At 39.0% G+C, this 24,919-nt stretch overlaps 1 protein-coding gene across 1 annotated transcript in view; it reads left to right on the plus strand.

The window, feature by feature from the left end:
• Positions 1–1,519: 1,519 nt before the first annotated feature.
• The window catches only part of cnmd.L (chondromodulin L homeolog), a 35,696-nt gene continuing 12,296 nt past the window's right edge, over positions 1,520–24,919 (plus strand). The window contains 4 exon segments of the mRNA NM_001086612.1: positions 1,520–1,621; positions 4,088–4,228; positions 11,348–11,488; positions 20,376–20,489. Coding sequence (NP_001080081.1) covers positions 1,550–1,621; positions 4,088–4,228; positions 11,348–11,488; positions 20,376–20,489 — 468 coding nt within the window. The 5' untranslated portion in view covers positions 1,520–1,549.

Raw genomic sequence — 24,919 nt, forward strand, 5'->3', positions numbered from 1 at the left:
TACATCAGACTACAGTGGATAATGCATTCTGTTGCCTTGGTTGGCATTTTCTGACATGTCTTGCTCGTGCTAATAGAGCCACGATTTTCTCACCTTTAAAGGCAAATTATAGCTAAATACATCAAGCCATTTATTTTCTTTTTATTTATACTATTTGCTTTTCTTTTACTGCTTTTTGTTTTTTAATTGCAAAAACTTTGATGGACTGACTGAGGGAGGGGTAGTTTAGCTTTGCACACCATACATGAAACTGCTGACCCTAAGGAATGAATGGTGGTGTTGTCTCTAGCCTAGAAGAATTTTGCACATTCCCACCAAATTTATATATTTGCATTCCGTAACAGAATGCCACGTTTTGACTGGGTTTGCATACATCCTCACATGTATCATTTATTTATATAGTGCCGACAAGTTATGCAGTGCTTTACCTTAGTTATAACAAACAGGGAATAAGGGTTCCCAGAGTACAATAGGATTAGAGGTACAATTGAGACATTAGGATTCTAGAAACAATTTAGTGATTTATGATAGAGCAATGATTGATTAATTAAGGTACATTGAATGTCTTCTTTAAACAGGTGGGTCTTTAAGAAGCATTTGAAAGTTTGGAAAGAATGAGAACGTCTGAGCTTGAGGCAGAGAGCTCCAGAGAAAAGCAGAAGCAGTGTTGGACTGGGCTGGCGTTATACCGGGAAAAAAATCCGGTGGGCCCCGGGCTCTTGTGGGCCCCGCTGGCTCAGATCCGCTTCTTAGTGGCGCGGTAAAATAACAAATTTGCGCGTGCGCACTGATGTGGCGCCATGCCCTCATGCAGGTACCCGTTGCGGTACGACGGATCGGCAGCGGGGGCTGGAGGGGGGCCCCAAGCCCCCCAGTCCAACCCTGAGCAGAAGCATGTAGACCCAAGAACAACATTTTGCCTCATAAAAGACTGGATTTCTAAGCAACTTTCCAATATACATTATACAAATAATGTTATTGGTGCGAAAGTGATTTGTAAATGCAATTGGTAGCAAAAACATTATATTCTCTGTCCCTAGGCAGCAGATCAGAGAATAGAAAGAAACAGACACATATTGCAGTAATGGATATTAAAAAGTTACTTAGAATTCCAGTTTACATGCTAAATATGAAATGTTTCATACTGTGTGTTTATTATTTTTTGCTTCAGACTTTTAAAAAGTTTTTCTTCAGGAAAATCTAAACAAATAAGAAGGTGATGGCTCAGTACTGACATCTGCCCTAGTGTATGAATGGGGAGTCTGTCTGTAGCTGTAGGGGAAACAGTGAGGACAAAGGTACTGTAGGATATTCCCCATCCCTCCCTGTGCTGCCTCCTGGAGCAGCCATTAAGGAGAGTGAGGAAAGCAGGGGGCATGGGGAATTCCATTGAGTTAACATGGGGAGGGGGGTCCGGGCTGTGGCGCTAGGTAGGCAGGTACTCTGGGAGAATTTGAGGGGCAGGCGGGGTCACGTGGCTACCGCTATCCTGCTCACTTTGCAGAATTTGGGCTGTGGGATCAGATCAGACTGGGTCCAGGCGCACACAATGGCGGATACTTCGGAGAAAGTTCCTATTGCCCTTGCGGGTCCCGAGGACGTGGAGCAGTGTTTACCCCCTGTGAGTAAGATCGATTCTCTGTCTCACCCCTATAGATACAACACTTTCTCGTGCCCTGTTGAAGAACTTAACTACAGCATCAGTCGTACCTGCCCCTAGTATAGCGTTGATATAAGTGTATCTAGAGACTGAGCCCTGCTGTATAGAACACTTATTCGTCATCTCTGCAATTTCTCAGCAAGAGCCTGCTCTAATGTTCATCTGCACTTTATATGTTACTTACAGGCATTCCTATTGAGTGCAGAGCTGGCCTGCTTTCTGTCTATAACATCTTTTACTTTGTGGAAACTATTCTCAGCATTCTGTTCTCTCTACAGAGACTTTACAATGTCATTTGGATTGTCAGCTCTTCAGTACAGGGAGTACACTACACACTTGGCCCTCAGTTATACACTTTAACTCTACCAGTCTTAAAACCACACACTGTCCTCTTCGTGCAAATGATTCTTATTCATATGCCACTAGTTGCTGCATCTTAGAACTACAATTTGCTGCAAGCTGAAATCACTATTGCCAAATTAGCTCTTTAGTGTCAGTAGCGTGCATTACATGGCAAATTTCGTCGGTAAACATAAATGTCCGTTGCAGTAAATATTACCTGTATTTGGTTATTTTTATATTTGTCCTTTTGTGCAATGTATTATAATAATAATAACAGAACAGAGTCTAGCCCTGAGAACAGATAAAGTGCATTATTTCCCGATTATTAAACGACTGTACAATGAGAAAGAGACAACTGCACACACATTTTAGAGAAAAGAAGAAATAAAGGATTAGTGCAAAGGGATTTGGATTAACGAAGAAAGAGAATTTAAAGTCAGAAGGGCTGAGGCAATTAATTAAAGTTTGAACTTGCTTTCACAAATCAACCCACATAAGAATGGATTTAAAAGGGAAAATGTCTGTAGCAGGATTGTATTCAGTGTAGCTCTATAGAAAATCCAGTGTTCAAGAAAAGCATATTTTCATATATACAGTAGCTACACTGTGCCCCACAGAGCTTGCAATATGTTATTGATTACTAAAGTAGAAAGATCTGAGCTCACTTGACTGGTGTTCCATCTCACTGCCTTATTATGGACCTGCTCAACCTCAGTCTGTGACTATAATACATTGTTTAAAGCTGCACTCATAAGCTGTATGTGTATATATATATATATATATATATATATATATATATATATATATATATAGTTTCTCCAAAATGAGTGCACTCAAACCACAAAAACATCAATGCCTAGGTGCAGGTTCAAAAATGTACAATATTAATAATCACAAACCGCACTCCAAGGACTTCAAATAAACACAAAAAAAAGTTTTATTTCAAAATAAAACAAAATAAAACTTTTTTTTGTTTTTATTTGAAGTCCTTGGAGTGCGGTTTGTGATTATTGATATTATATATATATATATATATATATATATATATATATATACATATATATATATATATATATATAATATCATGTGTGTATGTATATATTGATGCACAGACAGATATAGAGCATCAAAGGGACATATACTTTCTATAGCTTTTTTTTGCAAGTATAACAGTGCTTTCTGCACGAGTTGTATATAGTACTATGTATAAAGTTATTGGTATCCAAGCAAGACTGCTGCCATTTTTTTATAATAATAATTTGGTCACTAAGTGCGCTAAGGATCATTAAAAGTATCATGCATTTTTAGAGCGCCAATATATTCCACAGAGATTGTACAATAAATGGTGTTTATACAAATAACACACAGAATTACATGCATTGCAACCAGTAACCGATACAACGAGTGAAGAAGGACCTGCCCAAAAGAGCTTACAGTCTATATTTTATTATACTGTGGTATAAGAAGCAGTATGGCTGCATTAACTCATGTAAATGACTATACATATATTAAAGTAGAAGAATCACTATTCGGGATATTTAATGTCCATATGATTAGCAGAACCTAAATATAGCCTATACATAAGGTATATTTCCCAAGTTACATTTGGAATATGGTGCAAGGGATGTTTGGCTGCACTGGGGAGGGCAAATTTATATTAATCATGGTTCTCAAATGAAATAGAAACCAACATTTAGTGCCCCAACCAGTGGCTTGCAAACAACATGTTGCTCACCAGCCCATTGGATGTTGCTCTCAATGGCCTGTAAAGCAGGTGCTTATTTATTAGTTCCTGGCTTGAAGTTTTAATTGAATAAAACCCATGTGTTCTGCCAAACAGAGAGGAGTCCACATAGGGGCTACCAAGTACCAATCACAGCCCTTATTTTGCACCCCCAGGAATTATTTTCATGCTTATGTTGCTCTGAAACTTTTTTTTACATTTGAATGTGGCTCACGGGTAAATAAGGTTGGGGACCCCTGATTTAGTGGGTCATGTTTGGCCAAGAATATAACAAGCTTTACTGCTACTTTACATTGTGCTGGAAGTGACATATTTATGGTTCTGTGCCTCTCTGACTCCAGGCATACACAGCTGTGACAGCGAAGCCTTCCAGTAACAGCCGCCTACTCAGAATTGGAGCTGTGGTGCTGATCTCTGGGGCCCTTCTGCTTCTCTTTGGATCAATCGGAGCTTTTTACTTCTGGAAGCCAAATGACAAGCATGTAAGTAGCCAAACACATCTTTCCTTATTGAAGTGTATGAGCAGCTGTCCTATATACCCATTTGTTTCACTTTCTGGCAACAACAGTGATCTTCCTGAAGCTGTATGGGGGGACTAAAGCCTGATGGTGTTGTCCAGGAACTAACCAGCCTGCCCTACTACCACACTTGTATCTGCGGAGGGTGCTGGGAGTTGTAGTGTAACAGCAGCTGCTGTGATACAGGTTGCACAGTGGTAAGCTTCCAGCACCTCTCCAGATCTAAGGAATTTAATCTGCATTAATGTAAAATTACCTTTCTATTCATTATCACCTTTCCTGTGATTTCCTGCCATTCAGCTGCCCTCTGTTATTATCTCTAAGGGCTCTTACAGACGAGCGTTTGTACCTGCGCTCCCCTGCGTTCCGTTTTTCTGCGTTCAGCCGCAGGGGAGCGCAGGAATAGACGCATTACATTTTTTCCAATGGGGCTGTACTCACACAGACGCGTGTAGGCGCCGAACGCAGGAAAAATGCAGCATGTTGCGTCTCAACCTAAAGATAAATAGACACAAGAGTGTAACAAATAATTAAGATGAATCTGTAATGCTCACACATACATGACAAACATAGAGAATAGGTGCAGCTTGCATATGATCTAAGGGGCAGATTTATCAAGGGTTGAATTAAATTTTTTTTTATGGCCAAAACTGTCAAATTCGACTAGGGAATTGTTCAAATTTGAATCGAGTTTTTTAAAAAATTCAAATTAGATTTTCGAGATTTAATAAACACTGGCCTTTTGAGAGTTTAAATTTGACTATTCGCCACCTAAAACCTGGCAATTGCTGTTTTAGTCAATATGAGACATCCTGAGTTGTTTGCAGCCGGCCTGGCATTTGAGTTTTCTCTGGAGAATAAACTCGAATCAAGTTTTTAAAACACGAGTCGAATTTGATTTGAGTTTTTGGGTCGATCCTATTCGATTTTTTTTTTAAATAAATTTCGATTGGTCAAATTTCGAGTTCATGGGAGTTTATGTCAGTTTTTAAAACTCACATTTGGAAATTCGGCCTTTGATAAATGTGCCTCTAAGGGTACCCATGATCCGGCTGTTATTGCTAGATAATAATTCCATGTAAAGAAATGGAGAACAGGAGGATTAAAGCTGCTCACCTGCTAATTCCTTAAGTAAGAGTGAAACAATTGTTTATGTATGATTTCACTTTTTTGCCCTGGATCCAGCTGGCGTCCTTTATTGGCCGCAGCATAAAAGCCTATATTATTCAAACAGATCATTATAGTAGCAGTGGAGAATGACATGTAGCGTGTCACTATAATTGGCTATAGGGATAATTCACAGTGAGATGCGATTAGCAGTTTATTAGTGTAAGAAATGAGCCTAGTATTTAATATAATTTATTTTCCTTTAAGTGATGGTGTTATTCTGCATAAAGTAGAATGGTCCATGATGGGCCTCCAGGCTACTTGTACAGAGTTGCTGTGCTCTTGCTCTGCTGCTTATGGTCTTGTAGGCTGAGCCGGGGTCAGTGGTAACTGCTTCCAGACAAAAGCCCCTTTATGTCAGACTCAATCAGTTCTTGTATTTCAGCCAGTCACTTCCCCTGCACTAACTCACAGAGCAGCAAGCCCTGAAAGAAGCCTATAGTATTTCTAAATTAACTGTTATTCTTCCATCTTCCCCAGCCGCCCTCACTGCTTGCTTCCTAATACTCTGAAACGTATACTCGGATTCCCCTCTTTTGCATATATAACCATTAATTGCATGAATAACAAGGAGAAATAGGATTCATAGCAATATAAGGTACAGAAAACTTTCCTTTGGGCAAGTAGTTAAAACTGGAATAAATTCAAGTATCTGCCAGAACTACAACTGCTATTAATGCTGTCGGCGGAGGATGATGGGAGTTATAGATGTCAGTGTAGATCTGTCTTTTTCCTGCTAGATTATAAAGTAAAAACTAGGCACTCAGTGCATTTTACGTTGTGTATAAATTTGCACTGTCACAAGTCTTTAGCGTCAAGTACCCCATACCATTGGTTATTTCAGGATCTGTCTAAAGTACTTAGGGAATCGTACCTGGAGATCATTATATGCTTGTCAGTGGTTTTATTAAACATGAATGCGTAGGATGACCTTACACCTGGCTAGACAGCCAAAGCGTCGATGGGGAAATGGCAGAACGCTCTACCGATACATATCTGAGAAGATAAAATGATTCCTACGTGCTCGAGGTTTTGAACACAATAAATAAATAAAAAGCAGGTGATGTTCCGGATTCTCCGGGGACAGATAAAATTAATTACCACTATGAAATGCAAGTAAGCAGCATGTAAAAAGTGTAAAACCTTAGCCAAACAGCGGCAGACAGATAATATACTGGAGAGCATATATCTTTTTGATAAGTTGCTTTAGTTAATTGGCTTGTCATACTGTCATATTCCCTTTGACTCAGTATGCAGAGCGTCATTGTACCTGTTTGTGTATTCCAGCTGAACAATGGATGCTGTCGGCATAGTTTTCTTCAAGGGAGTTATTTATGGGCAAACAAGCACAAAGTGAAAGGCACTAAAGGCCTTATATCAGCTGCTTTACTTTCATTGCTTAAACACATCTGGTAACTATCTCCATGGCCTGCATAGGAGAAGGCACTTACCTTAGATGGGACTTGGAAAGCTTTCCACAAGACATTCTGTTACATTAAAAAAAAGTATGAGTTGCAGCTGGAGGGCACCGACGAACACTATGGCAGCCGTTTGTTTTGTTCTTTTTAAGAGTATACTCCTTGGTGCCTGTCTTATTCTTTCTCCTGCCCAACCTAATCCAAGGACAGATACTTGGTGAACACAAGACAGTCTTAATATATAACAGCCAGTGAGGGTATAGTGTTAAGAATGGTAAGCAAATCTGGCAGCTGGCATAAAAGACTACAAGCTGCTGCTCTGGTGACTTTGAATGTCTTACTTGATCTCTTACTTCTTCTTGCACCCCTTTCTCACTTCCCCACTGGTTTAGTAGTCCCACATGCTAGTTCTGGCTGCTTACTCCACTTAGTGGTGTCAATAATAGTAAAAAAATGAAGATCGGACCCAGCAATACAAGAGCTTATTAGTGGAAGGAGAACTAAAGCTTAACTATAACATTGTTGGCCACATGCCTGATATACACTGGCTTCTTCCTGTAATTAAATAATTAATGCTCACACCCTGCGCAAAAATGTCAATTGGATTCACAATACATATATGTTTCCAAACCTAAAGAAGAAATAAAAACAGAGAGCTGTATGCGCTTCCCGTAATAAAACTTTCACCAAATTTTAAGTCCCTCTTTCCTTAAAAGTCTCTTTTGTCTCTCAGATAGGATAGAGATGCGCCTCTCAGCTGAAAAGTCGAATGCTGCTCTCTCCCTCCAAACAAAACAGCACCCTGCCGCTCCACCTCCGAGACACCTCTGTTTTTTGTCTCGGAGGTGGAGCGGCAGGGTGCTGTTTTGTTTGGAGGGAGAGAGCGGCATTCGACTTTTCAGCTGAGAGTCGCATCTCTATCCTATCACAAGAGATTTTTAACGAAAGAGGGACTTAAAATTTGGTGAAAGTTTTATTACGGGAAGCGCATTTATTTCTTCCTGTAATTGCCACATCCATGTCAGTACATACGGTAGATAAATACATAACGTTTACTGGAAATGTTAGAGTTCCCTGCAAGTTTCATGTGATCCAGTAACTTTGCATAGCTATGTATATTCTGTGCAGTACTATTTGGCTGCATCCAATTTAACACTTCTTTAAATTAATTTTTATGCTTATTACACTTATTTGTAGAATCGTCTCATCCCAATTAAAAGGAACAAAGTTTTAGGATCTATTTTAATATTGTTCAGGTCTCTTTTTCTTTTTACCAAATGCCAAGTCCCAATTTTTAAAATGTAATGGTAATATACGGAGTTCATTAGAGTGGGAATGTTCTAGCCACTCTTTTTTTTTTCCTGCAGCTGTCTGGCTGAAAAACTAGTCATCAGATTTTGACATCTAACCGCTTTAAATCTGACTGACCAAATAGCTTGTGCAAACATATCCACACTGTCCCTTGAAATAATATATTATGTACCTCACAATATCCCATAAAATCCATTTGCCTCCCAGGCATTCCATAAAATGCTGCCTTGATTTGCTGGTATAAATGAGCTGTGTTTGCAAAAATGTCTCCTCTTGCATGCGCCATGTATAGGAATGATCAATCTCCGCTCAGCTTTCTTTTTTCCACGTTAAGATCCTGTTCGGCCAACAATGTTAAAAACAAGACCTGGCACAGAGTAAATATTTGCCAACACAGTAGTGTTTAAATAGCAACACAGAGCAACCAGTGTTCCACTCAGCGATCTGCATTCTGTAACCTGACCCCACTCAGTACCACTGTGGACAGTTGGAATCACAATGGCTATGGCACACTTACTAAACTGTCACCTGCAAATGTAGCGTCTTTTGGACACATGTACCGTTCTTGCATTGACTGAAGCTTTGCACACACTACGTGGCAGATTTATTAAGGGTTGAATTGAAAATTCGATTTTTTTATTCTCAAAACTGTCAAATTCAGCTAGGGAACAATTTTTGAGATTTATCATAATCTGGCCCTTTAAGAATTTGACTATTCGCCCACCTAAAACCTGCCGAATTGCTGGGTCCAGGTATCAATTTGGAGATGTTTGCAGCCTTTCTGACATTCAAGTTTTTTTCAGAGAAAAAACTTGAATCGAGTTTGATTGAATTCGATTTGAATTCAATTCGATTTTTCGGGTTGTTTAAATTTGCCCGAGTTGGAAAAATTTGATTTTATTGTTACATTTCGATTAGTCGAATTTATGGGAGTTTAGGGGAGTTTTAAAAAAATCACATGAATCGAAATTTAAACCTTGATAAATGTGCCTGCCCGTTTCCAGAAACAAGAGGGGGTGTGATCTAAAAGGAAAGAGAGACACTGGCGGGGGAAAGCAAGTGGCACATGTGGTGTGCTCACCAAGTGGGTGATGGTGGGGTGCAGGAGGGGTGATTATGAGCAAGCAAGTTATTTGTTGATAAGCCACCCCTAGATAGGTCTTCATTCTAGTGCTCCCTGAATTTTGCACCATTTTTGGAATTCCCAGAGGAGGCAGGACACCCATTCACAGTAGGGTTCATGCATTAATGATTATGTAAATACAGTACTACACTTTGCATTTGTAAGTGAGACAAAATATTGAATACGTCTCTTTATAGAGTTTATTGCAATATTAGTTCTTATCATCATATTCTAGTGACAGATTAATAAGGCATGAATGTGTGTTCCTAAAGCTGTGCTTCTCAGTATGCACAGAATGCACCAAGTTTAATGTTCCCTTAATGCATAACATTCTACCAGACTGATGAACTGCATCCAAGTCTTGAATGTTTTTATACTTCTAATCAACTTTATTGCAGAAAGTGACAATCCCTCTATATTATCATCACATTTACCAACTTATTTCTTTTAAAACCAAGGGGCAGATTTATTAAAGACCGAGTTGTGTTTTCCACGAAAATTCAACTTTTCGAAGATTTGTTATAGGTAAAAAATCTATTTTTTGGTTTAAAAAAACTAGAATTTTTTGGAGATTTATTATACCCCGACCCTGGAAATAGCTTGAATCCAAAAATACACCATGTTAAACCTTCGAGGTCATATAGAAGTCAATGGCAGGGTTCCCTTGAACCATTTGAAGATGCCAATAACCATCATGATGTTCAAGTTTTTTTGAAGGGTTGTAAATTGGCTGCTCTGTTTCACCAACCCAGGCTCCTTCCCAGATAGACAGACACAGAGTTCCCTCTAATTACAATCAAACTCAAAGGGTTACATTCCACAATGTAAGAAAATGTTATTCTGAACAGCTTTGTAGTATACATTCATAGCAGATTTTAATTGGTTTTACTGTTATTTTTAATTGTAATTTGAGTTGAAAGCTTTTTCCCTTTCAACCTCAACTAAATTCACATTTTTCTAAGACGCTCAAATGTTTACTTATTAATGAAAAAACCCAAATATAAAAAGCATAAACAATAAAAACTCAAAACAAATATGAATACAAACACCTCAAAATCCTTGTTTTCATAAAGAGTTTTCGTGCTGTTACAAGTGAAAAAAATCCTGAAAAACCTCAAAGTAAATATTTTACAATTTGGCAGAGACAGCGCCCATAAACTTCTACATGACCTTGGTAGATTTTAGCTGGCAAAGATTTGAATTAGAGTTTTTCAGATTTTCACTTAGGGGGTTATTAATCAAAGTTTTATTTATTCAAGTTTTGAGGGTAGTTTAGAGTAAAAACGTGAATTTTTGGGTTAAAAAAAAACTCAAATTTTTTCAGTTTTTTTCAAAAAAGAAACTCGATTCCCCCCTCCTAATCTGGAAATATCTTAAATCCGAAAATACTCCAGCTAAAACCTGTCGAGGTCATGTAGAAATCAGTGCCAGATGTTTGTAGCCTTTATGGTGTTCGGGTTTTTTTCGGGGTGGGTTTCGCTCCAAAACTCGATTTATCCGAGCAATTATTTAGAATTTCTTTTTTACCCTGAATTCGCTGATTCAAGGTTTAGAAAAAATTTGAAATTGGAATTTATTTGAGGTATAAACAACCTCACAAACTTGACCTTTGATAAATAACCCCCTTAATAAATAACACATTTTCCATAAATATTCTATATAAGATTTTAGCGATTTTCCAAAATAAAAAAACACCCATTGACTTCAATGTGATTTGCAAATTGTTTGTGTTTCACACATTTTTGTCAAAGAGAATCGAGACAAATTCACCCATCACTATATATATCACAAAAGATTCAATAACTGTTTAGGATTTTATTTTATGTTTGGTGCATGTGTCTCCCTGTACTGTGTATTTTCATGTCCATCTGTATTTGGACCAAATCTCCTAGCGTCCCTTGGTAAGTATTAGCTGTTGGGTTATTAATTTATTGCTGAAAACCTTGAGTACATTAGATACATTATGAAGTTTATGTTTGCATTATGATAATTAGTTCACCAACAAAAAACAAAATGAATATTTTAATGAACACATTTACTAAGTGAAACAAATGTGTGTTGCAGGTTTACAATGTCCATTACACAATGAGCATCAATGGCAAGGTGCAAGAAGGATCTATGGAAATCGATTCTGGAAATAACTTGGAAACCTTCAAGACTGGCACTGGAAACGATGAAGCTGTGGAAGTGCATGACTTTCAGATTGTAAGTCTGCTGCTAAACCTCATGTGTGACACTGGGGAAAAAATATAAACTCTAATTATGAGTAGGGATGGGCGAATTTGACCCGTTTCGCTTCGACAAAAATTCGTCGCCGACGCCCATTAAAATTTTTTTTTTTTTTTTAGCACAACGCCATAAAAATCTATGGGCGGCATTTCCACGGCGAAACAAGGCGAAAAAATTCGCCCATCCCTAATTATGAGTAGGGTCTGAAGATGCAGTTTACATTGTCTGCATGGTCAGTGGCTTTGGCTGGGGACACACAGGCATTCGAACCGTATATTAATGCAACTAGGGTTGCAGTTCTAGTGATATGCAGAGGAAAACTGTATGGCCATATCTCCCCATACTATCAGTCTAGAAGGGTGAACACTGATTTTAAGTCATTACATGGGGGTGGGCTTTTTCACAAGATTGGGCTGAGCACGTAGCAAGAGTGAATCAGGAGATTGATCTAAATTGCACTGATTTTCCAATTTGGAATGTAGGAAGGAGTGAGATTGCTTTGCCACAATCTGTGTAAATGCTGATTATACAGAGAAAGAATGTTTATGCACGCCAATTGCTGTGCCACCTCTCTAATAATAGAAAGGCTGGTGGGCATTGCCTGGTGAGCAGGGCCTGGGGTACTGTTGGTGGCACGATCTGAATTTAAGGAGACAGTAATGAGAGCCTGATTCCCCCTGGGGTAACTAAAGCCCCAGAAGGCCCTGGTGCAAATCTTGTAGAAAATAATAATGTGTGCCCCTTAGTGTGACAGGCCCAGGTACATTTGTAGCCCAACAGGCCCTGGGGCAAAGTTTGCACTATAGTATAGTATGAATATGTAGCAAAGCATGGCATTAGGCACATTGCATCTAGGGTTGCTAGCTGCCTTTAACTAAATAGGTTTTGGACTTCTATTCAAAGGAAGCAGTATAACAACCCTATGCTTTAAGGGCTTTGGTACACATGGAATGTTGTCCCCCCCCCCACACACACACTGGCATGCTCTCGTCAGCATTTCTGAGTGGTGCCCGTCTATTATAACCAACATCGGTCACATTTCCTTTGTTTTCCTATAGGAATAAGTGACAGGCAATTAAATGGCAGATACGCCATACCCTTAATACACTAATAAAACAAACGGACCATGTTTTTTTTTCACTTGGTTTGTGTTTCCCTTTAAATTACAGAGATGCAGAAAAATCCTTTTGTCTCCTGGGACAAAGAGAGATTTTTTTTTTGCCCCAATTATAGAACAGGAACAAATTGCTGGCACATAGTAATACGTAAAAGGAATTCCTCCTCTGTGTCCCCAGTACTCAACCTGGGGAAATGAAGAAATGTATTAAAATGTTGTTTGATAAATCAGTGATCAGTTTTTTTTTTGGCTTCGTAGCTGCTGGGAGACTTTATTAACTGACTGAGACACATCTGACAGTCTGTGGGGAAATTAATGTTTTTCGTCAGGGTACCTATTCTTATTGGGGCCACAAATGTACTGAGCTTTATTTATTAATACTATTGTTTATTTATGTAACTGCAGGGCAGAGAGATATTATAGAGAGGAGTGCACAGGCTCCAGACATTTTCCTATGTGCAGTAATTCGGTGAAGCACAGCCACATTAGATGAAATCTAAACACATAATTATGTTGGGTGCTGTTTCTCCATTCATGAGGGAGACTGTAGAGGGACAATGGTTATTATCATACAATCATCTATAATTTTATTTATCCTCCTACGCTCTCTGCATACTTAGCTCTTTCTGCATAGATTCCTTCCAACGCTACATCACTGTAAATGAGTGCCTCAGGGGGAATTCACTGGTAATTCTGCAAGGCAGTCCGAAGCCTGGGTGCAAGGGATACCCCTGGCTGTGCCGTATAACTTTATTTGTGGGAGAAAATCGTAATTTTCTACTAAAGCAGTTCTTTACAGGTTTCCCGTTAAATATTAAAGGAGGCTTATAGGATAAATGAAAAAAACCCTAATTTTGTAGGCAATTATAAGTAATAAATGCTGTTGCTTTTACATGGTGCTAAAAATTAATATTATCTTTAAAAATAGCCCCTTTATTGGAGCTCCCTATAGATGTTCTCTGGTCCCTGTCTGTGTTTCAAATGAGGGGTGGGCGTGTCTTAACGGTCCCAGCCAGAAGCGTAGTAGGAGGGGGACAGCCAATGACAGCTCTGCAGTCCCACAAGCACAGGCAGGTTTCAGTTCTCTATCAGGTCCTGCTAGCTGCTGATTGGTTCCTTTTCCTACAGTACAGTGAGCTGAGAGCCGCCGGCTCCCCTGCACAGCCTGGGAATTCAGGCAACAGGAAGAAGAATAGAAGGAGGGGATTATTAGGGTTTTTGCAGAAATATTCAATAAATCAGTCTGAAACACAATTCTTCTATATCTAAATGAATATAATGCACTTGTACATTCTTATTTTTACACAAAATATCTCTTTTAAACCAGTGGCACGACCATAGGGGCAGGGGTACAAATTGTCATTTTCTTAAAGATAGTGCAAGTCTTGCCCCAGGACCTGTGGGGCGGCCGTTACCTCACTGTGTGTAAGTAAGTGTAAGCCCTTGTTCTGGCTGAGGGTCATCAAAATCCACTTAATTTTCCCTGTTAGCCTGCAGTTGGGCAGTTTGGCACAGCAGCATTAGAGAAGTGTATGTGCAATTTCACCCACAGGTGCAGAACTTTAGGAAAAATACCTGGCACTCCGTTTGCCTCTGACGGTGTGTGACCTTCCTACTTCTCTTTATCTGCCTTCCATCTGTTAATAAACTACAGTAACAACTCCTTGCAAAGTTCCCCAAAAATGTAACCTGCGTGCAATTTTGAATTCTTTGAGGTAGTAGTGTGAGCAGGGCCTGGGGTTTGTTCACAAAGTTGAAGTAAAATAGAACCTGGGTTAAGACTAATGGAGTAAAATTGTCTAACAATACTTTAGCAACAGATTATTGCCCTTTTACATCTCTTGCCTTGAACCGCCATTTTGTGATGGTCTCTGCTGCCACAGAGATCACCTGACCAGAAATACGGCAACTCGCTGTAACAGGAAGAAGTGTGGAAGCAAAAGACAGAACTGTGTCTGTTAATTGGCTCATGTGACCTGACATGAATAGTTTGTTTGGTATGTTTGTGTGCACCATGAATTGTACGATCCCAGGGTGTGGCCCTTATTTTTTTTAAATGGCAATTTTCTATTTATGATTACCCAATGGCACGTACTACTGAAAAAGTATATTATTATGGAAATGTTTTTTTTACACAAAGCAGGGTTTTACATATGAGCTGTTTTATGCAATATATTTTTATAGAGACCTACATTGTTCAGGGGGTATAGTTTTCCTTTATAAGCACTCCCCCCCCCTAAAGCTGATGCCAATACCATGGGTCCTTGGTTGCCTATGTAGAAAATACAGCCATGCCTATATACATTCTCATTATTTCATAGGCCCATGAGTCCTTCATTTAGCAGGATTACATCCGTGCTTTTGCATTTTTGTATATTTATAGACAGAGTGAGTGTTTGTGTTAGCAGTTAGCATGAGCTGAATAGACTCAGTGTCACATTATAGCCCGGGAATTAAAAAACACTCTTTCCCTGTGTACTCCGGCTCTACCTGCCAAGGGAGATTAATGACTCGGGCTGCCTCCATGGACCAAAGCACTGGTTCTAGTGTAGGGAATAGTCAACCTACCCCCATGTTGCTTCATTCTGACCTTGGGCAAGTTGTTCTGCTGACATACAAACACAAATGGGTAAATAAACAGCTCTGCGAAAATAAAGATTTGTTCACTAGAAGAAAATTAATGGTGCAGTTGTGCTGCAGGTCCAGCGTACTGTTATAAGCATCAAGTATTACAGAACTCAGGGCTTAAAGACCCATAAAAGAAATGTTACAATAACTATAATATTTTAATAAAGTATAATGAAATGTGGATTCAGGCAAATCCTAAGTGATTGGCTGAACTGAATCAGAACCCTTAAAGTCACATGATTTTAAAATTCTGGACAACGAAACTAAAAGGGGCTCATTTACACCTGCACAGTGCAATTTCGAGCGCAATCACCATGTCTTTTTCCCATAATGCAGCATTTCCCCTCAGAATTCTTGCATTGTTGCAGTTGGGATTGTGCCAAATGTAACACAAAAATCAGATGCTATTGACTGAAAGTTTCCCAAATCTAATTAGCAACAGGGAACCTTGGCACTAACCCCTGGTCTATAGGTGACAGTAGCTCCAGGGTTCCTTTGCTTCAATAGTTGCAGCTGCACTAAATTGAGAATAGGAAACAGGAAAGGGTTAGCAGTGCGGAGTGCAACTACAGCTTTACATTTTGACACAACTACTTTTAATGAATAGGCTTTTTACGTGCAACTAACTGAATTTGCTTGAACTCAGCCGTGGTAGTGGACAGTTTTAGCTGAATCTTTTATGGAGAATTTGGTGTTTGGATGAATCTGAGATACAGCTTTTTATTTGGGAATCCCATTTCCCACCGTGCAGATACAGAATAAGGCAGCCACCAATCAGAATATCAGATTACATACTATATGTTATAAATACTGGTAGCTGCATATGCACAGTATGTGAGGTGAATATTATATTCTTCTTATTAGACCAATATAGAAATCAATGCTTGCACTGAAACCTAATATTCAGTGAGAAGTGGGAAGTGTGGTTTGGAGAATTTCTGGATTTTGGAAACGCACCAGCAGAGAAACAGCCCCATATGCCTTTAGCCTAAGTTTTAGCGCAGTCAGTGGAAGGCAGCAGGCACTGTTGTGGGCTGGATAGGGTGTTAAAATCATAAAATGTTCAACCCAAGCATGACTAAAATGATAGGAGAATCCTGAAATGCAGGGTATAACATATGTAAAGTGTCCACAGTAAATGTGTCCTCATTGCTGTCTACCATAGGTAAGATATTGCGTAGGTTTTCTACCTTTTATGAATCACTCTAACCTCAGTCTGTGTGATTTGTGGACCCTAAAGCTAATCCTTCATTGCAGTTTTTTTTTTATCCTAAACTGTGCTGCTGGATAGACAAAGCAGTGACAAATAAGTATGGAAGACAATACAAATAAATACAAAGAAGAGTTACAATAAAGATTAAGTGCTTAGTGTCAAGGAGGCAAGAGGATGGAGGTCCCTGCCCTGTAGAGCTTACAATCTAAATGTAAATTTTAACTTACTGCATATTCCTTCAAACCTGGAAAAACAGGACAAAATAGGTCACACTTCAATCTGTGCACACGCACTCCTGGCCTACCTAAAATTATGCCAACTATTAGGTCAGCTCCACCTTTTGTTGGGGACTGTGAAATTGACCTCTTCCACATAAATAGGGACACATGCTGTATATACTTTAACTTGTAAGAAGTGGGTGGGTTCCCAATACTTTAATATTTTCTCTCCGTGTACTGCCCTGATTAATGTATCAGACTGCTCAAAGCAATCAACTCAGTTCTGTGTTAGAGCTCAGCAGCAGCACTTTGCTCTAACACCTGCCTCTTGCCACACAATCACAGAAACCCGTACTGTGCTGATCATGGGGACCCCTTCTTCCAGGCCACCTCTCCTTTTTGGCTGTATTAATGTGTACATGTTCATTAGTATTAGGATTGTATTATGTCTGTTTTTTAAATCATAACTATAGGAATGCCCTGGAGTAGCAGAATGGGGGCATTCATCTTTTGTCTCCCCTACTTTTTTACATTTTTGGTCCCTTTTTGGTGTGTCCATTGAGCCACTCAGGTATGTAGCGTATCCATACAGTCTACTTTGTTTAAGTGAAGTGTGATCCCCATATTAACTATATAGATAGGGATAACTCTTAGACATCTTCCAAGCTTGGGCTTCAGATTGAGACAGAATTGGCTGGAGGAAACAAAGCAAGATAAGAGTAAATAACACAGTTGAGCAGTGCTATGGGCACTTCAAATCACTGCCTGTGACATCAACATATTCCTACATATTTAATATGATGGTCTGAAGAGCTCATAGACATAATAGCATTCTGCACATCTGCAGCAGAAAGTTTCAGGGCACCAAATGTGTTAATGGCCTGAGACACCTAGCAAGAAGTTAGTCAAATGCAAGCTAACAAACTGATAATTCACTTGTATCAGCCAGAAGGGAGGGCCCATAGCTTCCCTGTGATTTATGAGCCCGGGGATTAGACTTCCACTTCAATTACACATCACAAACAAGATGCACTTGGAGCTATATTTTTGAGATGTCAGCTAAAATGGAATTATATTTTCTGATGACAACCAGAAGCACTCAGCATCCAATTTTGTGCTTCTGTTGCTATTTATCAAGTGTGAATATAAAATCCAGTTTATACGTGTGTTGTTTAGGCTACAGGATATGGCCTTTTGGGGACGGCACATTGTGGAAGTGCAGCGGCAAAATTATGGGATTAGTGGCCAGAGAAGCATTTTAAGTAGGTTAGATCCTAGAATATTTCTCTTTCATCCCTTTCTGAATGTAAAGTGTAAAGGAAGGAAACAGAGCTAAAGGAACGACTGCTTTCATTCTGAAATCTCTTGTAATATGCTTCTGTGATTTCTTGTTGTAGCGGAATTTACAGGGCAATAACAATAAGCCACAATGGCTTTATGGGATCAGGAGGTGGAATTGATTCTTAAAGGGGAATGTAAATGAAGAAGACAGTCATTAATGGGGTATGAGAAGTGTAGTGGTACAGTTGTATTGGGTACCATAAAGCAATGTTTATGTGGACACACATATCTTCCTTATACAGGCATGGGATCTCTTATCCCCAAACCCTATATTTAAAAATAACCCTACAGAAAGTCAATCTACCATAGAGAAATATTTACTTTTTTCTCAATATATAACAATACAGTATAGGTATGAGATCCGTTATCCATAAACCTGTTATTCAGAAAGCTTTGAATTACAGAAGGCCCACCTCCCATTGACTCCATCTTATCCAAATCATCCAAATTTTTCTCTATAATAATAAAACAGTACCTTCAAGCTAAGATGTAATTAATCCTCATTGGAAGCAAAACCAACCTATTGGGTTTATTTAATGTTTACATTAATAGACTTAAGGTATGAAGATCCAAATCACGGAAAGATCTGTTATCCGGAAAAAAACCCAGGTCCCAAGCATTCTGGATAACAGGTGCCATTCTTGTAAATAGTATCTATAATAAAATAATTCCGTGTTCTTGATGGTAACTAAAGGTGGCCATACATGGATAGATCTGCTCGTTTGGCGATGTCGCCAAACGAGCAGATCTCCCTCCGATATGCCCACCTTGAGGTGGGCAATATCGGGCTGATCCGATCGTGGGCCCTAGGGCCCAACGATCGGATCCTAGCGTTCGCAAATGGGCGGTCGGATCGCGGGACCGCATCAACGAACAGATGCGGGCGCGATCCGACGGGATTTTTAATCCCATCCGATCGAGATCGGCCAGATCTCGATCAGGGAAGCCCGTCAGGGGCCCCAATACACGGGCCAATAAGCTGCCGACTCGGTCTGTCAGCAGCTTTTATCAGCCCGTGTATGGCCACCTTAAGCCGCATGAATCCATATTGGTGGAAAAACAATCCTATTGGATTTATTTGATGGTTAAATCATTTTTAGTAGCCTTACTGTATTATAAAAGCCAGGTCCCAAGTATTTCAGAAAGTAGATCCAATATCTGTAAAGTAGTTAGGTGGGTGTATGGAAGCAGCCCTGTTGATCCAGATGTACAGCATATATAACACCATTGAAACTTCTGCCGTTTTCTTAAATAAATCGGTTTGTGTAGTTTGTGGCTCATCTGTTAATGAGTCAGATTTAATCTGATGAGAATTCAGTTCCAGATTTCACCATAGAGCCAGATGCAATTCAATGAGAAAAACTTCTCACTGTTCATCACATGAAAACTTTATTGAAGGTTATGGGGAAAAAACTGGACCTGAATTAGGAGAAAAGTTCTTCACGTGAGAAACCATAAAAGTTTATCATGGAATTGGAATACTTTGTAGGCATTCAACAAACACTCCATTAAGAAAGTGATATTGTTTTAGCTATTCAATTTACAGCAGGAAAGAAAGAATCCAAAATACATATAAATTGTTAAAAATATTGATGGTGGTGGTTTATAAAAAGTGTGAAAAATAGCCTCAGGTTTCCCTTGTGCGTAAATTCCATGTGTAAAAACCTCCTTTAAGCCTTTTTATATAAGTGCATTTGGCTTACACATATTATTTTATACCACTGTAACTGAATTTGGCAAAGCCTATGGAAACCAGTGAGACCACAGTTACAAAAAGCCATGAGCGTAAAAAGTGGTAAAGGTAAGGGACCTGTGCTTGGGAACTGTGGTTTACTGGATAACGGATATTTCCGTAATTTGGATCTTCAACTTTGTCTACTAGAAAATCATGTAAACATTAAATAAACCCAATAGGCTGATTTTGTTTCCAAAAAAGATTAAGTAGTAGAATTAGTTTGGATCAAGTACAAGGTACTGTTTTATTATTACAGAGAAAAAGAAAATCATTCTTAAAAATATGGATTATTTGGATAAAATGGAGTCTATGGGAGAGAGCTTTTCTATAATTTGGAGCTTTCTGGATAACGGGTTTCCAGATAAAGGAGCCCATACCTGTATAAACTACACACCTTTACTCAACTGATTCTATGCACATTTTTACATATCTGCAGCTTTGTACACCAGGTTTTAGTCACAGCTTTCAAATTAGGTTACTGTGTCAAAAAATCATGATGCAACCTTATCGCTATGTGCGTTATTACATGTCTACTTATGGGGGGAAACTGTCAATGTAAACTGTGCAATTCTTTACACTTCTTTATAAATGTCATTGTCTCTGTATTGCAGGGTATTACTGGCATTCGCTTCACTGGAGGAGAGAAGTGCTACATTAAAGCTCAAGCCAAGGCTCACATCCCCGATGTCGACAGTGTGACAAAAGAAGGTCTCTCGTTTGAGCTGGTAAGTGACCATACTGATCAGGCTGTGGGTGCTAATGCTTGACTGTGAAGGAATGGGTGACTGTGCGGGTCATTTATGGTGACCAGAGGAAGACAGGCAAGAACACTAAAGGCTACAATTACAATCTTTCCTGGAAAGATCGTTTGTTTCAACACACATGTGTAGAGTTGAATCGTCAGATTTACAGGTAGAAACAATAGAATTCTATTTGTATCTGACGATTCAGCACTAACAATGGCAGATGTTCGGGTTCCTTCAAAGGCGCCTGATCAAAATTTGGTGGCCCCATAGACGAACCATTTGATATCCTAGTCTTCTGCCGATATCAGTCTGCTTTGTCTCCCACTATACACGCACCAAATATCGTAAATTAGTTTCATATGATATTATCGTTGTGTCTTTGGCCACCTTAAGGGGTGCAAGAACATTTAGTGCTCATTCCGTCAGCACTTCTTCCCCTGTCTACACCTCACATTGGATAAAAAAAATCAAATGCAAGTTAGGGGACAGGTAGGGGTTTGGATGGGAGATGCCTACATGTCACCCCCAAAAGGAGCTAAGAGACCAACTGCAATTCTACATTCAAGGAAGACACTGTGCAAAGTAAAAAAAAAGGGGGCACACTTTGCACATTGCCTTTCTTAAACTACCCTGTGAGTGGCATAAGGAGATATAACAACATTTCCCAATCCAACTGGTCATACTAAGAATTGCATCCCTATTGATTTCCACAAGAGAGGTCTTATCCAATTTTGCATTAGATTTTTTTTTTCCTTTAAAAATCAGATTTGATCAAATTGCATGAAAATGACAAACAGTTGCCTAGCAACAGCCTGTGGCTTGCACTAGCGGTTGGGGACCCCTTCCTTATATCTTTCTTTCACCCTGAAATAATCTGGGTATAGGCTGGAAATGCTTTTTGCAGTCCTGTTGTAAGAGTCACATCACCCAATGGGACATCTACAGTAACCCCATGGGCTGTAACTGCAATGTGCTCTCCTCCTACTTAATAGCCATACTAAGCTGTGGCAAGCACTAGATCTGAAGCTAGCCTCTCCACGAGTGGGACTACAAAAAGAACTTATGTATTTTAAAGGCACATTATGTTGTGTACAAAATTTGATAGCAAATACATTTTAGGCATGTTTGTGTTTTTGTCAAGTTAAACCAGGGCCAGTTGGGGTCATTCTGTTCTCCATGGTGCCAAACTTTCCAAATTAAGGAGCTCAACTTCCTTCTACAGACAGAAATTTCAGCTCTTACAATTACTTTTCATCATCATAATTTTGGCCACTAAAGATGCAGTTTTGTTGAAATGTATGGACTGTTCATTTATGCCTGCATTCTGCAGTTGCAAACATCCAAATCTTGGAATAAATGAGTCTCTCTCTCTCTCTCTCTCTCTCTCTCTCTCTCTCTCTCTCTCTCTCAGTTGTACAGAACATTATAGATAAAGTAAACGGGAAGCCTACTTTATATTATAATCTAGTTATGAAGCACCATTATATGTTGCAGCTTTGTGCAATAAGGAGCCAATGTTAACATGGACTGACAGTAAAATAACATAACAAATATTGATCCAGCTCGGTAATGTTTCCTGTTTATCCCCTTGCATTCCCCAGTATACACATCAATGCTTCTGTTTAATCAGGTGTTCCCAAGTAAAGCAATGTCTGTTTATGGGCAAGTCATCCCTCTGCTGCTGTATTTATATAGAAAGAGCTTTGGACATCAGCAGGAGGTGACATAAAATAATTTTAAGAGATCATACCATCAGGCATTTTATAGGAAAAGCGTCAACAAAACCTGACCCAAAGTGAAGGCTTATCCTCTCCTATTCCCGACCCTGTTCCTTTCTGCATTGTCTCTTAGTTAATAACTCTTTCCAGCCCACATCATGCCATTTGGGTATCTGTGATGTGATGCCCTGCAAACATACTTCTGAATAGTGCAACACTTTTAACCCCAATCTGTGCCCAATTCTTTAAGCTTCACTCCCTTCACCTGGTGGTACAATTAGAAAACTATGGCCCTCTGTGCCAGAATGCATTTGTTCATTGCCCATGAGCAGCCCCTGCATTATAGGCACTCAGGTTATTCAGCTTTTAATAAGGTTTATACTTAAATCAGCTCTGTGCCCATAGCAATCATTTGGGGCAGATTTACCAAGGGTCGAATTTAGAGTTCATTGAAGTTTGTAAAAACTCCCATGAACTCCCATGAACTCAAAATTCAGATAAAAATGAAATTTTTTTTAAAAAATTTAATTTTTCAAACTCATGTGTATGTGATCGACCCAAAAACTCGAATTGAAATGGATTTGAGTTTTCTGAAAAAAAAACCACAATATTCAGAAAGGCTGAAAAAAACTCCAAAATGATCCCAGGACATCCCCCATAGGCTAAAACAGCAATTTGTGGCGAATACTTGAATTCGAAGGGACAGTACATATTAAATTTCGAAATTCAAATTTTTTTAAAAACTCGAATTCACAAAAATACATTTGAAAATTAGAATTTTAAAATTCTTTTTTAAAATTTTAAAATTATTTATAAATCTGCCCATATTAACATTCAGCTGTAAGGGGCAAATATACGAATTATCAAATTGCCCGTGACATTAAAATTCCATCTACATGGCAACCCTAGTGGATATATATAATGAAGAACTTATTTAGAGTATTCAAAATGCATTATGTAGCCTAAACATAGTTCTTATACCTTTCTGGCAGTGCTCGAAGAAGCTATACCTCTACTCTTTTAACTTCCCCACTCCTTTTTTAAAAACATAGCTTTTTTTTTTTTTTTTGGTGCCTTTTTACATTTTCCTAAGGTGAAAAGTCTGTGCCCTAATATTGAATAAAGGGAAATCAGAATAATTCACCACAATGTGATGGAAGTTGTATTGGGAATGGTACCTACAGCACGTGCATAGATTTAAATTTTTTGACTGACAGTAACCCAAGAATTTAAATTTCCCACGAGCTTCCTGGGCACCTAATTGTGATCACAATCTTGTCCTGTAGCTTCCGAGGATTCTTAAGCATTCGCTGCATGATTAATCACCTGGGAAACGTTTCCATAGTGACAGACTGGAGAAAAAAAGGAAGATGGTGGCATTCTAGTTACAGCACAATGTTATCTTCTTTTAGGAATACTGATACGGTGCCTGGATATTGCACATTATTCTCATCCCAAACACGTGCCATGGTTACCTTGTCCTCTACCAACATCAGAACCAATTACAAAGTGATATTCTCAGTTATAATTATGGCTCATAACCATTGTAATCATTTACTTCTTCATAGGTGCTACACAGCCATGTAGGGAGACACAACAGTATCACTTCTTGTAACCAAATGTGCTGGGAGGAGGCTATAACAAAGAGAAATAGGAACCATTTGTCTTTAAAATGAATCAATATCTAGGCCAGTTGAGGTATAGGGAAAATGATTCTAAAGCAAGAACGTAATGTTGGTTTATCAAAACATTTTTTTTTCTTTAAAATCAATGACATAAAAAAATATTTCCAAAATGAAATACGATTGGACTCGTACCGTGTGCCGTGTCAGCTCACCCCCTCGGAGGGATTTTATCTGTGTAATAAATGTTTTACAGTCAATTTATATTTCAGAAAATCAACATCAGCTAATTTGAAACGGTGTCATAAACCAAAGGGGATATGAATTATGCACTGCTTCACGAGCTGCACTGGATTATGGGTTTATTCATCTGAAGGCTGAATGCAAATCAATGTGTACAATGAAGGAATCCCCCTTGGAACATTAACTTCTACAGCGCAAAGTCATAGCAAACTAACTCCCGAATTCCTCAACTTTAATTTAATATGGCAGCCGGCGCTGCTGGAGCGGCTTTACTGCCGTCATATTTCTATCGAAGGGGCAATTGTACTGGCAGTGTCAAAGTGGTACTGAATAAAGCAGCCATTTTTATAACGAGGTTATTTATACGCAATCTGAACATATTACAGAAGTCAACTGAAATAGGTGAATTATATCAGAAAAGGACCTCATTTTCTTTTATAATTCATATATGTCGCTACGAGAGTTGCCTCGCCCTTTGCTTATTGGCTATTGCTGCTTTTAATGTATTATATAAAGGCAAGTGGACTGTGATTTAGTGTGTGGATATTAAAGTGAGGTTAATGAAACATTATTCAAAGATCAAGTATAGACTAGCAATCAATCGGAACACCTACTACCATCCCTTTGGGCTCTTACACACAGGTGTTTTTTCCTGCGCTCACCTGCGTTGCGCTTTCTTCCGTTCAGCCGCAGGGGAGCACAGGAGTAGACACACTCAATTATTGTCAAGGGGGCTGTACTTACACAGACGCATGTATGCGCTGAATGCAGATGAAATGCAACATTCTGCGTCCCACCTGAGTTTGCCACTTACATGTGTCTGTGT

Source organism: Xenopus laevis, chromosome 2L (assembly GCF_017654675.1).
Source record: "Xenopus laevis strain J_2021 chromosome 2L, Xenopus_laevis_v10.1, whole genome shotgun sequence".
In the NCBI taxonomy this organism is placed as follows: Eukaryota; Metazoa; Chordata; class Amphibia; order Anura; family Pipidae; genus Xenopus; species Xenopus laevis.